Source organism: Pelmatolapia mariae, linkage group LG20 (genome assembly GCF_036321145.2).
Source record: "Pelmatolapia mariae isolate MD_Pm_ZW linkage group LG20, Pm_UMD_F_2, whole genome shotgun sequence".
NCBI lineage: Eukaryota > Metazoa > Chordata > Actinopteri > Cichliformes > Cichlidae > Pelmatolapia > Pelmatolapia mariae.
This window is the reverse complement of record NC_086244.1, coordinates 11550602-11568417: the sequence shown is the minus strand read 5'-3', so window position 1 is coordinate 11568417 and position 17816 is coordinate 11550602. Positions and strand designations below refer to the sequence as shown.

Genomic DNA, 17816 nt, shown 5'->3' with positions numbered 1-17816 from the left:
ATCTCCTCCTTTTTGCCCCCGGTACCGGAGACGTGGGGCTTAAGTGGTTAAACGTCAAAATCTATCATTAGATTTTTTTGTGACACAACAGTGGTGAGTGTTCCCACCTTCTGCTCTTTGGAACTTAACGCAATCTTTCCGTTTTCAAGTTTTGGACATGATTTTGGAGTATATCTTCGCAGTAGCGATTTACCGCAAAGTAAAGCTACCGGAAATGTGCAACCCCACATCCGGCCTCAAACCAGGAAGTTAACATTTTCTCGTGCACAGGGTCAATTGATAAGCTGCTTATAAGAACTGATTCATTTTCCAGATAATTCCACTATTAAGACAACAGACATTTGGGAGGCTTTCTCCTGAGAGTAACAAAGTCTTGCTGCTCCTCCACAAAATGAACTCTTCAGTTTAGATTTGATTAAAAACACAGCTCAGCTAAACATATGGGCTCAAAATGTGGTCATAAATATTTTGTACTTGTAAATCAGTTTTGTATGTGTAAAAAAGATTTGTATGTGTAAAAAAGATTTGTGTGTGCGTAAAAAAGATTTGTGTGTGCGTAAAAAAGATTTGTGTTTGCGTAAAAAAGATTTGTGTGTGTGTAAAAAAGATTTGTATGTGTAAAAAAGATTTGTATGTGTAAAAAAGATTTGTGTGTGGACTTAGCCAAAAAACCCCTGCAAGTTACAAGTACGGATTTTGACCCTATTTTTCTTCCTTTCATCTGATTGGTCAATGTCATGTCAATCACAAATGTAATAATCCAATCAGAGAACAGATGGGTTTGGCTGTCGGAGGGGCGCTTTTTTGAACTGCAGGTCCTTGAAGGGTGATACAGTTTGAAGCTGGAGGATCTCTATATAAATATCCGATAGCAGCTGTTGAAAGGATAAAGTTGTGGTATGTCAGTGGTTAGAAATACCATTATTACTTTAGGATTAGATTAACACAAAGTCAGGGCTGACCCGGGACCATTGCTGTGAGTCACAGTGCGCAGCATAAAAGTCCTTTCACATCGGACACAGGATGTGCTGCTAATGCTAACTGCTAACTAAAAGCAGAGGATCCAGAATTTGTTGCCCCGGCTGCTGGGCTCTGTGGGTTTTTGCAGCAGCTCTACCTGTACTAGATGCACCTGCTCCTTGTCGTTCTATCTCTGACTTTATGTCCTCTACAAGAGTTTCGGGTTTTTTTGCTAGTTCTTCAAATGTTCAATAAAAACATGTATGCTAATTCATCACGAAGAAAGCTTTGTAATGAAGACTGTCATTTCCAAAACACTGCCCGCCCCCCGCAGTCCGCAGCGCTGTTGAAAAGGCTGTGGAAGTCCCTGTATTAAGCACATAGACCTGTGACACAAAAATCACCAAACTCGGACGACCACAGACTGTTTTCCTTCGTGGTGATGAAGGAAAACGCTGGGTTGGCATGTAAAAGGGCATTTATTCCCTTCAAAGACCTGCAGTTCAACAAAAGTGCCCCTCCGACAGCCAAACCCATCTGTCCTCTGATTGGATTGTTACATTTGTGATTGACATGACATTGACCAATCAGATGAAAGGAAGAAAAATAGGGTCAAAATCCGTACTTGTAACTTGCAGGGGTTTTTTGGCTAAGTCCACACACAAATCTTTTTTACACATACAAATCTTTTTTACGCACACAGAAATCTTTTTTACACATACAAATCTTTTTTACACATACAAATCTTTTTTACGCACACACAAATTCTTTTTACACATACAAAACTGATTTACAAGTACAAAATATTTATGACCACATTTTGAGCCCATATAAACACAACTCAAACTAATCTACACTATTTTTCTTTATTACGCAGCATTTTTATAACTATTTCCAGATGTTTCTAAAGATGAAAACAGAATTAAACTCCAGCCTGATCCGTTTCTGAGGTTCCTGACTCTGAACGTCCCTCAAACGCCTCTCTGATCGTTTCCTTCCGTCGCTTTTACTTTCGCTTTCTTGAATGTTGTGGCGTAGTTGATCGTCTCCATGTTAAGGTAACGTTAGCAGTCTGTACTGTTTCCTGGCTAACATCAGCTGTGTGCAGCTTAGTTTCAGCAGAAATCTGCTTCGTTTGATGTGAGATCAGAGTCTGGGAACGAGACAGAAACAGTTAGTTGATGATCAGCAGCTGAACTCAGAGTCGATGTTACTGTGGATCCACTGACTGGTGACTGTAGGCAGCTTCTCCTGCCTCCTGCAGTCTGTTATTTCCATAACAGACTGATTATGATTATGTGGCCCGTTTCCGCCACAAAAACGGATCCATTCTCGAAATTTCGAGTTAGCTCTGATAATCAGTAATCTACGTACAATGCGCTCTCAAAACCGGATCGCAACAAATCGGCGCTTTCAGAGTACGTTTGCTGATATTAACGCCATGTGATTCAGCTAATAACAGAAGGATTTCATCATTTCTGAAGCCACACAGACAATAATCAGCAATTTGTGCATTTATGACTGGCTGTAATTCTGGTAGCTTAGCTGTAGCATTTGTAGCTGAGGGCTTCAGCTTCCGGGTAACAAGGAAATTACGTAATACACGTAAATTACTGATTGGCGTGTATTGTAGGTGAATGCGCTGATGTTAGTTGATAAATTCTGCAGAGTTAGTAAACTGGCCGTTTTTGCTCAATAATTCCTGTTTCATGTTCAAACCATCAGACAGAAACTCTGCATTTGTTTTTATGTTCTTCAGCCTGTTGTTCTTGAGGTAATGTGTGATGCGTTTAATGACCCTCCACATGCCCTGAGGGTCATTTGAAGAGAAATAGAACTTCATCTTTAGAGCATAAGTGGGTTTTTGTCCTCTTTATGCCCGCGGTCAGGCTCTGTTTATTGTAGTATAACACTCATAGGACAGTGTCCCGCTGCACACACACTGCACACAATGACAGCTGCAGAGTTTGTGTCTGATGTATGAAACACTGTTGGGCTAAAATCTGGTCAGAATGAATCCAGGTGTAAGTGTGTCAGTTTAGGACCACTGGATGGTGTTGCAGCAACAGTCCCACAAACAACAGGGATTATTGTGGAAAAAACAGGGGTTTCCCCCAATCTTATAAACAGGACATTTGCACAATGACTGAAACCAGCCCACTGAATGAACTATGGGCTGGGAGGTCAGTTCTTTGATCATTAATATGCAAATTCTCATGACCATTCTCCAAAAGTTGAATCTGTTCATCTGGACGTAACGTTTTGTGGGAGAAACGTTTCGTCACTCATCCAAGTGACTTCTTCAGTCTCAGCTGACTGCAGGTTTTGGTCAGTGATTGTTGATCAATGGTCATGGGAATTTGCATAATTATGATTAAGGAACTGACCTCACAGCCCATTGTTCCTTCAGTGGGCTGGTTTCAGTCATTATCCAAATGTACTGTTTATAAGGTTTGGGGTAACCTGCAGTCAGCTGAGACTGAAGAAGTCACTTGGATGAGTGATGAAACGTTTCTCCCACAAAACGCTCCGTCCAGATGAACAGATTCAACTTTTGGAGATTTACTTTCCTGGATGATTGAGAATGCATCAAGACGTCTCACGGCCATTGATTAAAGCCCATTGATCAATGGCCATGAGTCCCATTCACAGAGAGTTGGGGAATGGCTGCAATCACAGCATTGTAAGATGGAAGGAAAACAAACAGAGAAAAACATCCTTCATAAAGGGTTGAATTTACAGAAAATGTTAAATTTTTGTGATTTATATCGTTATCGGGACGATAGATGGCTTATATCGGGATATGAGATTTTGGTCATATCGCACAGCCCTAGGATGACCCCAACCTCAGCAACAGGACCACTCTCACTACTTCACATACAAGGGTCAGTTCTACAGGCAGAAACATGGGTGTGTCATAAGCTCCCCAGTTTCACCCATCGTGGCCAATTTGTTCATGGAAGAAGTGGAAAAGAGGGCTTTGCTATCCTACCCTGGAACACCACCAAGCCATTGGTTCAGATATGTAACTCTCTGTGAATGGTACTCATGGTTATTGATCAGTGGTTGTTGATCAATGGTCATGACCTCCCAGCCCATTATACAAATGTCCTGTTTATAAGATTGGAAACCTGCAGTCAGCTGAGACTGAAGGAGTCACCTGGATGAGTGATGAAACATTTCTCCCACTGAAAACGTCCAGATGAACAGAATCAACTTTTGGGGATTAAAACGTGTTTGAATTAATCAGTGGGTGCTGAGTGGGTCAGTCAGTGTGTCTGCTGGGCTGATTTGTGTTTCCTCTGCAGGTGAAGGTAGAAAGTGTGTGTGAGCTGAATTGAGCAGCATGGATCAGTGTGAGGACAGAGAGGAGGGAGTCCCTCCCTCTAAAAGCACTCTGTGTGGGGAACATGAGAGCCAGACCAAAGCTCAGAGGTGAGATGACCATCTCTAACTGTCCGTGACTCTTCTCCATGTCACAGCTCAGCACTCACATCACTGCTCAATCATTATTCACAGGAACCCACCTGGACCTCCACCCAGCTCTGTGTCCTTACAGAGTGACGCGTCTAAAGATGTCTTCATTGATTTTAAAGTCTCTGCTGCAGAGAGGTGAGCTGTTAGTAACATGAACTCTCTGATTTAAATGATTTTGATGTTTCCTGGTTTCTAAAATGCATCTCTGTAGCAGAGCAGTGTCTCCAAGGACACACAGGCTCAGCTGTAACTGTCAGTTTATCTGGTTTTAAGACACATTTGGACTCAATTGGCTGTTTTTAACTATGTATTTTAATCAGAGGTGTAAATTTAGACCTCACACATCTGGATCCTAAACTATGATAGAAACAGCTGCTAGCAGTGGGTAGTTTGACTTTGATACGCTGCTCTAGAAAGCAAACAAAGGATTGTGCAGCTCCTCTTCAGAAAAGTGTTCAGAGAGCAGCTGCTGTATTAGACAAAGGCTCGTCGTGTGAGCCCAGATGTGTGTAACAGCTGGATGAAGGAGAACTATCACAGTCACATCTCCATCCCGCCTTTATTAATGAACTTCCTGTTGCTTCCAGATGACAGGAACACAAAGTGTTTGTGCCACGTGATGCTGCAGGATTTGTTAACATGTCCATGATGGTAACATCTCCTCGTCTAACTGCAAACACATGAGCGCTCCTAACGGCAGCTATCACAGCCACACAGGCAGACTGTGTCTCATGTTGCATTCAGGGACATTTGTTTTCCTGTAAAAAGCTGAACTCTAATCTAAGAGGACTGTTACTGACAGGAAACAGCTGCATTATCTGCAGTCTGTGTGATCACAGCTGCTTCAATCACTTTATCAGAATATTGATCATTGAATAAAACATGTTTGTGTCTGCAGAGGTCAGAGGTCACAGTCTGCAGGATCCAGCTGTCCATCTGTGAGGAGTGACCGGTCCAAACATCACCCTCCAGTCTTCAGTGGTGAACCTGGACCAACGAGGTCAGAGACCTGTGATGACTCCTTTACATGTTTGTGTTTTCCTGGATAAATATGAACAAAGATTCATTAAAAAGACAAAAATATTAGACGTTGTCCTGTAGCGCTGTGTGGCAGGCAGGATTGGCCCCAAACACAACAGGATGAAGTCAAAGAGGCAGCTTTATTTCAGCTGTGAACATGCAAACACCAGAAATAAGAAAACATAACTGTAGGTTTGCAGTGAATGAAGCCTCAGCTCGACGCTCCACTTTGTCCCTCTTTTCCTTCTCCAAACAGCCACATCAGGAGTCTTTGATGGAGTTTTAAAATATTTAATTACAAATGTCCAAAGATGGGTTCAGGACACCTGAATCCACAATTATTAAAGCTAAAATAGTTCACAGGGTTTGGACTTTGTTAGGTGAAGAGAGAACATCAAAGTGTTTTTTATCTTTAAACAGTATTTTTATCACTTTAGTTGCTCTCACAGCCCTGTTTGTTATTTTACCAGAGCTCTTATGTTTCACTCAGTGCTCCCACCAAACACCTTGGAGGACATGTTAGTGTGATTTAGATTTCATTGGTGTAAACACCAGTCACACAAGCTAACCCATGGAGGCAGCAGCAGCTTTGTGTTTGGTAAAGTCTGTTGGCTTAAACTAAGAGAGTTTAGTTTGTTAGCACAAAGAGCTGTCAGCTAAAGCCCCGAATGCACTTTGAATACATATGAACTTAATATTTAAGAAAAATTGTGTATGTTTCTGTTCTGTGTCCTGTGTACTGTTTGTTTATATATGTGTCTTTTTGCTGCTGTTACAACCAAATTTCCCCTTGTGGGACAATTAAAGGATTCTTCTATTCTATTCTATTCTAACTGAGAAAAACACTTTAAATACAGCAAACAGTCAAACTGACAACATCTTTTTCTGCTGATCATCCACAGCAGTACATTTAGCATTCATGCTAGCAGCAGGCTTTGACTGTCCACTGAGCACCAACACAGGTAGGAGTGAGCAGTGATGAAGCAGGACTGTGGGCAAGTTTGAGCTACAATCCTATTGGCTTCTCAGTTTCTCCAAAGAAAAGGGAAAAATTCTTGTTGTTGTGAAGATGTGAGTTGGTCTTGTTGTCGTGGGGCTGGAAGGATGCTGGCAGTGAGAGGCTTTTCATACAGTGTTCAGTAACAGAATGAGAAGAAAGCCACTGCACATGAAACAAGGTGCTCGTAGTGTTTGTTTACTGTGTTTGTGCCACAATGTCAGATCAGTTGTAGATTCACATGCAGACTTGTCCAGTGAAACCAATGCAGGTACTGCAGTACAGAGCAAAGACTAAGCCAGGAGAGCTCTCCAACTTTCTGAACGTATCAGGATATTTGAGTGATAAGAAAAAGTGGATCATGCAACAATGTCCCTCAGCACACAAAACAATCAAAGCAGAATAAATATAATGTTTTAGAAAGGCCCATCAAACACTTACAGGGACCTGAAGAGAGAGAACCAACAAAATGTCATGGCTAACAGAGGAACTCAAGCACAGACTGAGTTCTGACAAACAAAAAGGTGACAGTTTATTTACCAAAGGGGTGAACCACAGTGCTCTATATATGTACAGTAAGTTGGGGAGGGGGTCCATGGCTCCAGGGAAAAGAGGGAAGGGAGTCCACACTCACTCCTCTTCAGTCACTCTTGTCCTGCTCTCCACTCACACAGCCACACACGGGAGTCACAGGTAAGCGTCTGTAACCAGGTCCGGGGAAATATTTACTCAAAGTATACACAAAGTTAACCCAGCTGTCGAATTTAGAGAGAGATTTCTTAGCAAGGAGCTGAGATCATGAACACAGGAGGGTCAATGTCCCAGCGACCAACTGCTCCATGCCGCAGCGTTAAATGGTTCCCGGTAAGCCCAGGTGAATCAGCAACAGGTGGTGTAATCATCATAACTGTGTGGACCAAGAGCGAGAGGCCATTACAAGCTCCACCCAGGAAGGCAAAACACGAGCAGGAGAGAGCAAAACATAAAACCTGAAAAGCCATCATGAGCCAGCCAGAGAGACACAGAGTTTTATACTAGAAGAGAAACCTGCTCATCTTCATCATGTTTGTTTAAATAGAGAAAATCAGAAGCCTCTGTGTGTCAGACCACAGCTCTACACGGACACTTCTGAGCTGCTTCAGAGTGAACTGACCCAGATAATCTGCACACAGCGGCTGTAAAACAGTGAAAGTCATAACTGTCTCTCTCTGATGGAAAGCTTTTATTGTGAAGTCAGGACGTCTGCAGGAAGTGTTGAGTTTGTATTCATCACCAGAGATGGGCAGTAACGCGTTACTTGTAGCTTTTAACGCGTTACTGTAATCCGATTACTTTTTTAAAGTAACGAGTAAAGTAAGGGATTACTATTGCAAAAACGGTAATTAGATTACCGTTACTTTCCCGTAGGAACGCTGCGTTACTGCGTTACTAAAACCGTGATTTTTTTGCGAGAATGTCTCATGACAGTGACGTAAGCGAGTGCGACGTTCGTGACAACAGCTGTGTGCAGATCAACAATGGATCAAATATATCGAGTGCGGGAGAGAGTATGAGCGTGCAGCGTTTAAAGCGTGGAAGTACTGACCTTGACTGGACACAATGAAGGCTGCTTCTAACAGCTTGGACGAGTTTACGGACACTGTCACCTCCTATATCTGCTACAGAGAGGCCAAGTACAGGTTCACTAAAGAAGTGGACATTGCTAAACATCAGCACTCTGAGAAGATGCAGCAGCAGATCTCAGAGAATGACTCGGCCTCTGTGTGGAAAGGTTTTAGGAATATCACCAACTACAAGCCTAAAACCCCCCACTCCACTGATGACTTTCTCTTGGCCAACACCCTTAACGACTTTTACTGCCGTTTTGACGAGCCATCAAGCAGCCTTCACACCTCCAACGGCCCCAACAATAGAGACACTTTGGACACTCATTCCCCCACCTCTCCCCCCTCCATAGAGCCATCACCACCATCAAACACTTCATCTACAACACCTCCCTCCACACCCCACACCAAGGAGGATTTCACACCACCTTCTCGCACTGCAACCCTTCATATTGATGAAGCAGATGTGAGGAAGCAGTTCAAGAGTCTGAATGCTCGAAAAGCTCCTGGCCCAGACGGTGTGTCTCCTGCCACCCTCAGACACTGTGCAAACGAGCTGGCCCCAGTGTTTTCTGGCATTTTCAACTCCTCACTGCAGACATGTCATGTGCCTGCCTGCTTTAAGTCCTCTACCATAATCCCTGTCCCCAAGAAACCAAGGATCACTGGACTAAATGACTACAGACCTGTGGCTCTGACATCTGTGGTCATGAAGTCATTTGAGCGCCTGGTTCTCTCATACCTCAAGACCCTCACGGCCCCCCTCCTGGACCCCCTGCAGTTTGCATACAGAGCCAACAGGTCTGTAGACAACGCTATCAACATGGCTCTACACTTCATCCTGCAGCATCTGGACTCCCCAGGAACCTACGCCAGGATCCTGTTTGTGGACTTCAGCTCTGCCTTCAACACCATCCTTCCAGACCATCTCCAAGGCAAGCTTTCCCAGATGAATGTGCCTGATCCCATCTGCCGGTGGATCACTGACTTCCTGACGGACAGGAAGCAGCACGTGAGGCTGGGAAAGAATGTCTCGGACTCCCGGACCATCAGCACCGGCTCCCCTCAGGGCTGTGTTCTTTCTCCTCTGCTCTTCTCCCTGTACACCAACTGCTGCACCTCCACCCACCAGTCTGTCAAGCTAATCAAGTTTGCAGATGACACCACCGTTATTGGACTCATCTCGGACGGGGATGAGTCTGCCGACAGGAGGGAGGTTGAACGTCTAGTGTCCTGGTGCAGCCACAACAACCTGGTGCTGAATGCCCAGAAGACAGTGGAGATTATTGTGGACTTCAGGAAGCACACAGCCCCACTCCCCCCCATCATCCTGACTGACACCGTCATCACCTCTGTGGACTCATTCCGCTTCCTGGGTACCACCATCACCCAGGACCTGAAGTGGGAGCCCACCATCACCTCCGTCATAAAGAAAGCCCAGCAGAGGATGTACTTCCTGAGGCAGCTGAAGAAATTCAACCTGCCAACACGGACGATGATGCAATTCTACACTGCAATCATCGAGTCCATCCTCACCTCCTCCATCACCGTGTGGTACGCTGGAGCCACTATCAGGGACAAACAGAGACTGCAGCGTGTTGTGCGCTCTGCTGAGAAGGTGATTGGCTGCAAACTCCCATCTCTGCAGGACCTGTACACCTCCAGGACACTGGGGCGTGCAGCTCGGATCACAGCTGACCCTTCTCACCCTGGACACAGTCTGTTTGACCTGCTCCCCTCAGGCAGGAGGCTCCGGTCCATTCGCACCAGAACCTCTCGCCATAAGAACAGCTTCTTCCCCTCTGCTATTGGACTCATGAACAATAACCACATGACTGTTCCCACCACTAACACATGACCCTACACTGTGTTCACTACATCATTCCATCTTCGCACTGATCACCACCTGCACTCATGTATATATCTATCTACTTAGCACTTTTAATTTTAATTTTTATGTTTATTTAAGCGTTATCCGACAGTATGTTTGCACTAAGTACCGCAGCAATTTCCTAATGTTGTAAACCTGCTCAACATTTGGCAATAAAAACCCTTTCTGATTCTGATTCTGATTCTGAAATAACCAATAAAAATTCTAAAAATATAATTAAGTTTTTGCTTGATGCATAAAGTTAAAAGATTAAAACTGTCACAGTCTGTGTTGGCAGACCACGGGGATGTGGGGAAAGGAGGACCCATTCGCGGTACTCTGCGATGCAAACAGTGCTCTTTATTTACAGTGTATGGTACAAAACAACAATAAATCCCCGTGCTTTCCCTGACTCCCTTATCGTGTCTCTCTGTGAACAGTCCATGTCTCAGTGCTCTCCGCTCCCGTGTCTCAGCACTCCTCGTGCTGGCTGCTGTCTGGCACTCCACACTTCTCCTGGGGACACAATAAACGCAGCCGTCAGGACATATATAACCGCGGGCATACACACACTAACTCAGCTCAACAGGATGACTCACGCAATGATCCTGCGCCGGTGGGAGCTCCAAGACTCTCTTAAGTAGCTCCCCCGACGAGGCCTGATCAGCTGCAGGTGCGTGGCTTCGGGTGTGGCCTGTCCCCTAGCAGGGCCACACCCACCAGGCCTGAAGGCGCCTATAAACGAGTGCTCAGACACACAGCCACCCACGCATACATATGTACAAGCATAGAGGAAAAGGGGGAGCAACACCAAAAATACATAAGTAACATAAGTCTATAACTGCTCAGGCCTGCTCAGACCCAGGACCCTGACAAAAACTAATAAAACAAGTTTTAAAAAGAGACTTTTTCATTTGATTACATTTTGTATGATGGATTATGCAGGAAAAATAGAATTGGGCTGAAAGATCTATCACTTTATCACCTATTCCGGTTGTAAATCGTGTTTTTAAAAAGTAACTAAGTAACGAAGTAATTAATTACTTTTGAAAATAAGTAATCAGTAAAGTAACGGGATTACTTATTTGGGGAAGAAATCAGTAATTAGTTACTGATTACTTTTTTCAAGTAACTTGACCAACACTATTCATCACTCAGTGTTTAATGAGACAGGCAGACAGGAAGAGCAGCTCATTAGTGTTGATGAAATCAAAGGAACTGTGAGGAACTGCAGTTTGGTCACATCTGGATGTTTTTAGTGATAAAGAAATGTGTTCACAGAGAGAGGAAGAGGAAGAGGAGTGGTGTTTGTGAAGAGGAGCAGCTGTCCTGCTGTGCTTTGTGTCAGGACGTCCTGAAGGATCCAGTCTCTACCAGCTGTGGACACTGGTTCTGCAGACAGTGCATCTCCTCATACTGGGACCAGTCTGCTTCATCAGGAGACTCCTCCTGTCCCCAGTGTGGAGAAAGATCCAGAAGCAGAGCTGGACTGCAGACAGCCAGTCAGAGCAGCTGTGTACAAAGTAAGACTGAACATCTGTCTGCTGATGGACTCATTTCTGAAAACTGGACTTCTTGTGTTGTTCAGACATTGAAGAGTTTTCTTTCTCTTTAGTCTCATTGTTTTTCTTTCTTTCAGCAGATGTTGGTCTGCAGGAGGTTTTAGATGAACATAAGATCAGTCTGAGGAGGAGATGTGAACGTGTGACTGAAGGAAGTGATGAAACAGGGAGTAGAACCCTCTTCAACAGGATCTACACTGAGCTCTACATCACAGAGGGACAGAGTGAAGAGGTTCATACCCAACATGAGGTGAGGCAGCTGGAGACAGCTTCCAAGATGGACGGCCTCCATGACGCTCCAATCAGGTGCCAGGACATCTTTAAAGCCTTACCTGACCAACAGAGACCCATCAGAGTGGTTCTGACCAACGGCGTGGCTGGTGTTGGAAAAACCTTCTCAGTGCAGAAGTTCACTCTGGACTGGGCAGAGGGCTTGGAGAACCAACATGTCAGTGTGGTGGTTCTGCTTTCATTCAGGGAGCTGAACCTGATCAGAGATGAGCAGTACAGTCTTCTGGAGCTGCTCCATGTTTTCCATCCAACATTACAGAAGGTCACAGCAGAGAAGCTGGCTGTCTCTCAGCTTTTGTTCATCTTTGACGGCCTGGATGAAAGCAGACTTTCATTGGATTTCACCAACAGGAAGCTGCTGTCTGATGTCACACAGAAGTCATCAGTCAGCCAGCTGCTGACAAACCTCATCCAGGGGAATCTGCTTCCCTCGGCTCTCGTCTGGATAACTTCCCGACCTGCAGCAGCCAATCAGATCCCTCCTACATGTGTTGACAGGCTAACAGAAGTACGAGGCTTCACTGACGCCCAGAAGGAGGAGTACTTCAGGAGGAGATTCAGTGATGAAGAGCTGTCCAGCAGAATCATCTCCCACATGAAGACATCCAGGAGCCTCCACATCATGTGTAGTATCCCAGTCTTCTGCTGGATCACTGCTACAGTTCTGGAGCACATGTTGACTACAGAGCAGAGAGGAGAGCTGCCCAAGACCCTGACTGACATGTACTCACACTTCCTGCTGGTTCAGACAAAGAGGAAGAAGAACAAGTACCATGAGGGACATGAGACGAGTCCACAGGAGCTGACGGAGGCTGACAGGGAAGTTCTTCTGAAGCTGGGGAGGCTGGCGTTTGAACATCTGGAGAAAGGAAACATCATGTTCTACCAAGAAGACCTGGAGCAGTGTGGTCTGGATGTGACAGAGGCCTCGGTGTACTCAGGAGTTTGTACAGAGATCTTCAAAAGAGAGTGTGTGATCTTCCAGAAACCAGTCTACTGCTTTGTTCATCTGAGCATTCAGGAGTTTCTGGCTGCAGTCTACATGTTCCACTGTCACACCAACAGGAAGTCAGAGGTGCTGAAGAACTTCCTGGAAAATAATCCAGATGATCCTTACTATTACATTTTATTTTCGGATGATTTACTGATGAGAGTCATGTCTAAATCCCTCCAGAGTAAAAATGGCCACCTGGACCTGTTTGTTCACTTCCTTCATGGCCTCTGTCTGGAGTCCAACCAGAGACTCTTAGTAGGTCTGCTGGGTCAGACAGAGATCAGTCCAGGAACCATCCAGAGAGTCATCAACAACCTGAAGGAGATGAACAGTGATAAAATCTCTCCTGACAGAAGCATCAACATCTTCCACTGTCTGATGGAGATGAACCACCTCTCATTATTTCAGGAGATCCAAGAGTTCCTGAAGTCAGAGAACAGATCAGAGAAGAAACTCTCTGAGATCCAGTGCTCAGCTCTGGCCTTCATGCTGCAGATGTCAGAGGAGGTTCTGGATGAGTTGGACCTGCTGAAGTACAAAACATCAATGCGGGTACGACAGAGACTGATTCCAGCTGTGAGGAACAGCAGAAAGGCTCGGTGAGTCCAGATGTGATCATTAACATCATTGATCAGTGTAGGTTAGTAGTTTAATTTTGAAAATAAAATCAGATTGTAAGCACAAAGTGTTTGTGTCCGTACGCTGCAACCTTCCACACCATCCTTTATTGTACAGACTCAGCAGCAGCTCCATGGATCCCAAATCCAAGAGTGGAGAACAGATTTGAAGTGTGTCACATCCATGCAGTCACAGCTGTTTCCACCATGTTTCCACTGATATTAATCCTGTTCAATGACACGTTTCATATCAGTGAATATGTTCTTTAGGACGTCCACTGACATGTTTAAGTGTCCTGCTGGAAATCACTCAAATCATCCATGAAATCCATGAAAAATCCTTTTAGTGTTTCTAACTTCACCCTCTGTCCTCTCTCTCTCTCCATCCTCCTCACTGCTTCTTTCACTGGTAATCACACAAACATCGTATTCAGCTACAAAATAACACAATAATATCATCTGATGATCATTATTATAAGAGCAGGATCCATATTTGATATCAGAGTAACACACTGCTTGGTTATGTGCAGTCATCATCAGTGACTGTGGGTCAAACAGAAGCTCTCTGATTGGTTGCTGACCTTGGTCACCTGTCCACTCTCACCTGTTTGTGTTTGCTCTCTCTTTGCTGTCTCCATCCTCTCTCTCCTTTCTCTCCCTCTCTGTCTTTGTACCGTCACTCAGGTCCAATGGAAACAGTGACATTTACAAACCAATCAAAGACAAACTGATCCATGTCAGGTTATAACAATATTCAAAGTGAATACAGGCTGCTGCTGGACACAGACAGGTAACATCATTTTGACTTGCTGTCACCTGGATCTGGACTCATAAACACTGAAGCCCTGAACAGGAATACAAATCATTTTCTGCCAACTAGCGACACACCAGCAGATAATGGCTCAGAAAGCTAAAATGAGCCAATCATTTCTGTGTTTAGTTCCCCTGAAATCAGATCTGATATCAGCAGCTCTGAGTTCATTCATCATTATTGTCCAGTGATGAGATTTCTGCTCCGTTTGGTAACAGTCAGCAGGTTTTTCCTGCGTGTGGACGTGAACAGTCGTACCTGACAGCAGCAGGTAGCAAACAGAGATCATCTTTCCAGCTGGAACTCTTCACTGAGCTGATTCAAAATGTTCTGGAGTCAAAACAGGAAACAGTCCAAATGTGTGTCTTCACTCTGACTCTGGATCAGATCTCAGTGACAGACTGTGGACATTATGGAAGCCTAAATGTGACACCATCTTCCTCCTTCATCTGCAGATTAAAGCCAAACAAAGATTCTCATTAAAAGTCTGCAGGTCTGAGAGAGACTCAATCGTTGTGTCAAACACAGTAAGAGGAGCTGAAGCACAGATGTGAAGAGCAGATTCATCACATTATGACCTCACTCTGTTTTGTCTTCATATACATTCAGTCTGTGTTTATAATGCCGATTTTCTGCTTTTATAATAACACATTTTATATTTTCTACCATCACAGACTGACTTGGTGTGGACTCTCAAAGACTCACTGTGAAGTTGTGGCCTCAGCTCTGAAGTCCAACCCCTCCCATCTGACAGAGCTGGACATGGGTGGAAACAGATACCTGCAGGATTCAGCAGTGAAGCTTCTGTGTGCTGGACTGGAGAGTCCAAACTGTCGACTGCAGAGTCTGAGGTGAGTTCACTGACTGCGGCTGTTGTTGTTTTTCTATATTTCAGGTCTTTGATTGATGTTTGAAACTTTCTTTAGTTCCTAAATGTTCAGGATGTGTCTGAAGACAAATGTGAAGAAGTTTGAGTGCTTTCAGAAATGTTGTGTCTTTCCAAACGACTGAACAACAGTTTTTCCTTTTGGCTCCAAACAGAAGTGACAGACTTGAGCAGGGTTCATTTAAAGGCTGACAGAAGTGGAGTGGTGACGGGGAGATGTTTGACAGGACAGTGTTTCAGCCTCCACAGGTTCATGTTGTGCTCCATCAGTCAGTGAAGATGAAGTCAGTGCTGATGAGGCTGTAGAGTGTGTGAGGGATGTGAATGAGGATGATGAAGATCTGATGATAGCAGATAAAAACAGGCTGCAGAGACTTTGAGCCATACAGGGCACACAGTGTGTGTACAGAACAGCTGAAATCATTCTGGAGGCCTCACTGGAATATGGAAGCATCACAGTACAGCTTCACTAAAGTCTCTGATATGAGATGAGAAATGAAGCAGCCAGAGCTTTTTCATGAGTGGAAATCCACTGTGACTGTGAGCTGCTGCTACAGCCTCCAGATTAGCCAGCAGCTCATCCTGCTCAACATTTTCTCACCAACTTTAATGGAAGTGTGATGTTTTCAGCTGGAGTGATGGTCAGGGTGGCCTCCCTCTCCTCTTCTTCTCCTCTTCCTCTTTCATTTGTAAAGCCACTTCTGCTGCTTTCATTCATTTGGAAGTCCTGTAGCTGAGTTTGGGAGAGACTAACAGCCTCGGCAGCAGAGGGGAGAAAGGCTGTAACACCACCACTTTACTCTGTTCTACCTGTCACATCATTTTATCAGGAAACAAATATGTTTTTACTATGTTTGTCTTGAAGATGTAAGAAGATCACATGGTGCTTTTTATTATTGTGTTGGTTTGTTTCCTGTCTCTTGGATGGAGCCCAGCTGTGCGTGGCCCCTGGGCCTGTGGTCAGAGTGTGTGCTGGATAATCCGGCCCAGGATGAGGCCAAACTGACATGGGATGAAATGTCTGTCACATAATTGAGCTTAGTGTAGTTTCATTTCTGCACAATTTAAAAACAACCAAAACTTTTTTCTGTCTTTTCGATGTTATACTGTAGACTTTCTTTGATACTGTGTCCAAAAGGAGCAGCTTTTACTTTGAAGGGGAGCCGTCTCTGTTTCCTCTTCAGGTTGGATGATGGAAGCAAATGAGTGTGTGATGTTCTTTCAGTGTTGCACTTTGTAGACGCTCCCTGAGCACTGGTCTCACAGCCAGCTGCACATAGAGACCAGTGTTGTTAGTCCAGGTCAGAAGATGACTTGTTGGAATGAAAATGAGCTTGTAGTTTGTCTGCTTTAATCATGTGACTGGAAAAAGGTGTTGGACTTCAAATATGTCCGTTTCTTTCACACTTGAAGCCATGTGGTTCCTGGAAGGAAAAACACGACTTTTTCAAGTCTTTGTCCTGTTTTTATGATAAATGTACGACTTTAATGTGAAACATTCAGAGTTTTTTCTCTTGTTGTGTTTGTTTGAAGCTGCTTCCTGTTGGCTTCAGCTGTTTGGAGTTTCCATTTTCTAAACTTCTACATTCTGAACCTTCTTCAGCTCTGAACAGATGATGAAACACTGAATGATTTCAAGCTCACACTTTGTCTAATAAACTTACATCTTTCATTCTTTATACAGATTGAGCGACTGTGATTTGTCAAAGATCAGCTGTGATTATCTGGCAGCAGCACTGAAGTCCAACCCCTCCCATCTGAGACAGCTGGACCTGAGTAGTGACTCCTTGTCTTCGACCAACAACAACAAGCTGCAGGATTCAGGAGTGAAGCATCTGTGTGGTTTCCTGGAGAGTCCAGGATGTGGACTTGAAACTCTGAGGTCAGTCACATGTTTTAGTTGTGCTGAGATGAATATGATGTGAAAGTTGTGCTGACACTAAACTGCAGACATCAGGCTGATATTATACTGATCCACACTGAGGATCTTCATGGTAAAGTCTGTTTTCTTCTTCTCTGGTTTAGTCCATTGACTGCAGCAGAACAATGTTCACATTTCAAACCTTCAAAGAAGAAGAAAAATCCTCCACTGGATAATTCACTGTGAAACTCTCCAACTCTTCATTCCACCTTAAAGTCTGTCTGACACTGAAATCCAAAGCCAAATGTGTGTTTGCTTTACAGACAGCAGTCCAACACAAACATACACACATCATCCAAAACACAGTCCAACATCCAAATCTCCTCCACTGCCAGCATGAATGATGGGAAAGAGAAGGAGGAACACTCTGACATTCAGGGTTAGAATGAGTTTCATGAAGCAGACTGTGAAGATCAAAGCTGCATTAGAAGCTTACATGAATGAATGAGTGGACAGAAGTGGACAGAGATCATCTGAAGCACTTCAAAGGCTTTAAATCAGCACATTTCTCTTTATTCTTTATCAACTCTGTTAGTTTCTCTCAGTTTTCTGTGGCATGAAGCTAACAGCAGGCTAATAAGATGCTGACCAATAGGTTTCTATTAAAGGTTGTAATTTGTATGTGAAAAAGTGCTTTGGCTCAGCAGGGATCAGCTTGCCGGTAGAATACAGCTGCTGGATGGGATTAGCATGTCATAGCTATCTACCAAACTGCTAACTGGGGGATTTCAGGCCATCTATGGATCATTTTTGCTAACTGTTTATTCAGCTTAGGCTCACAGGGCTGCAGCCTGTGCCCTAGCTGT

General features: G+C 44.2%; 1 protein-coding gene across 2 annotated transcripts; it reads left to right on the top strand.

Moving 5' to 3' along the window:
• Positions 1–1814: 1814 nt before the first annotated feature.
• Positions 1815–17549, top strand: LOC134619398 (protein NLRC3-like). 2 transcript variants are annotated; one of them, XM_063465232.1, is made up of 8 exons: positions 1815–2018; positions 4303–4395; positions 4480–4572; positions 5336–5437; positions 11210–11451; positions 11568–13374; positions 14878–15054; positions 16774–17549. In XM_063465232.1, exons 1-8 carry the CDS (start codon positions 2011–2013, stop codon positions 17012–17014), a joined length of 2763 nt encoding a protein of 920 aa, XP_063321302.1. In that variant the 5' UTR covers positions 1815–2010; the 3' UTR covers positions 17015–17549. The 2 variants fall into 2 exon arrangements, with proteins under 2 accessions (XP_063321302.1, XP_063321303.1); XM_063465233.1 differs by lacking the exons at positions 14878–15054; positions 16774–17549 and adding an exon at positions 14077–14476 and having other exon boundaries at positions 1817–2018.
• Positions 17550–17816: the final 267 nt, after the last annotated feature.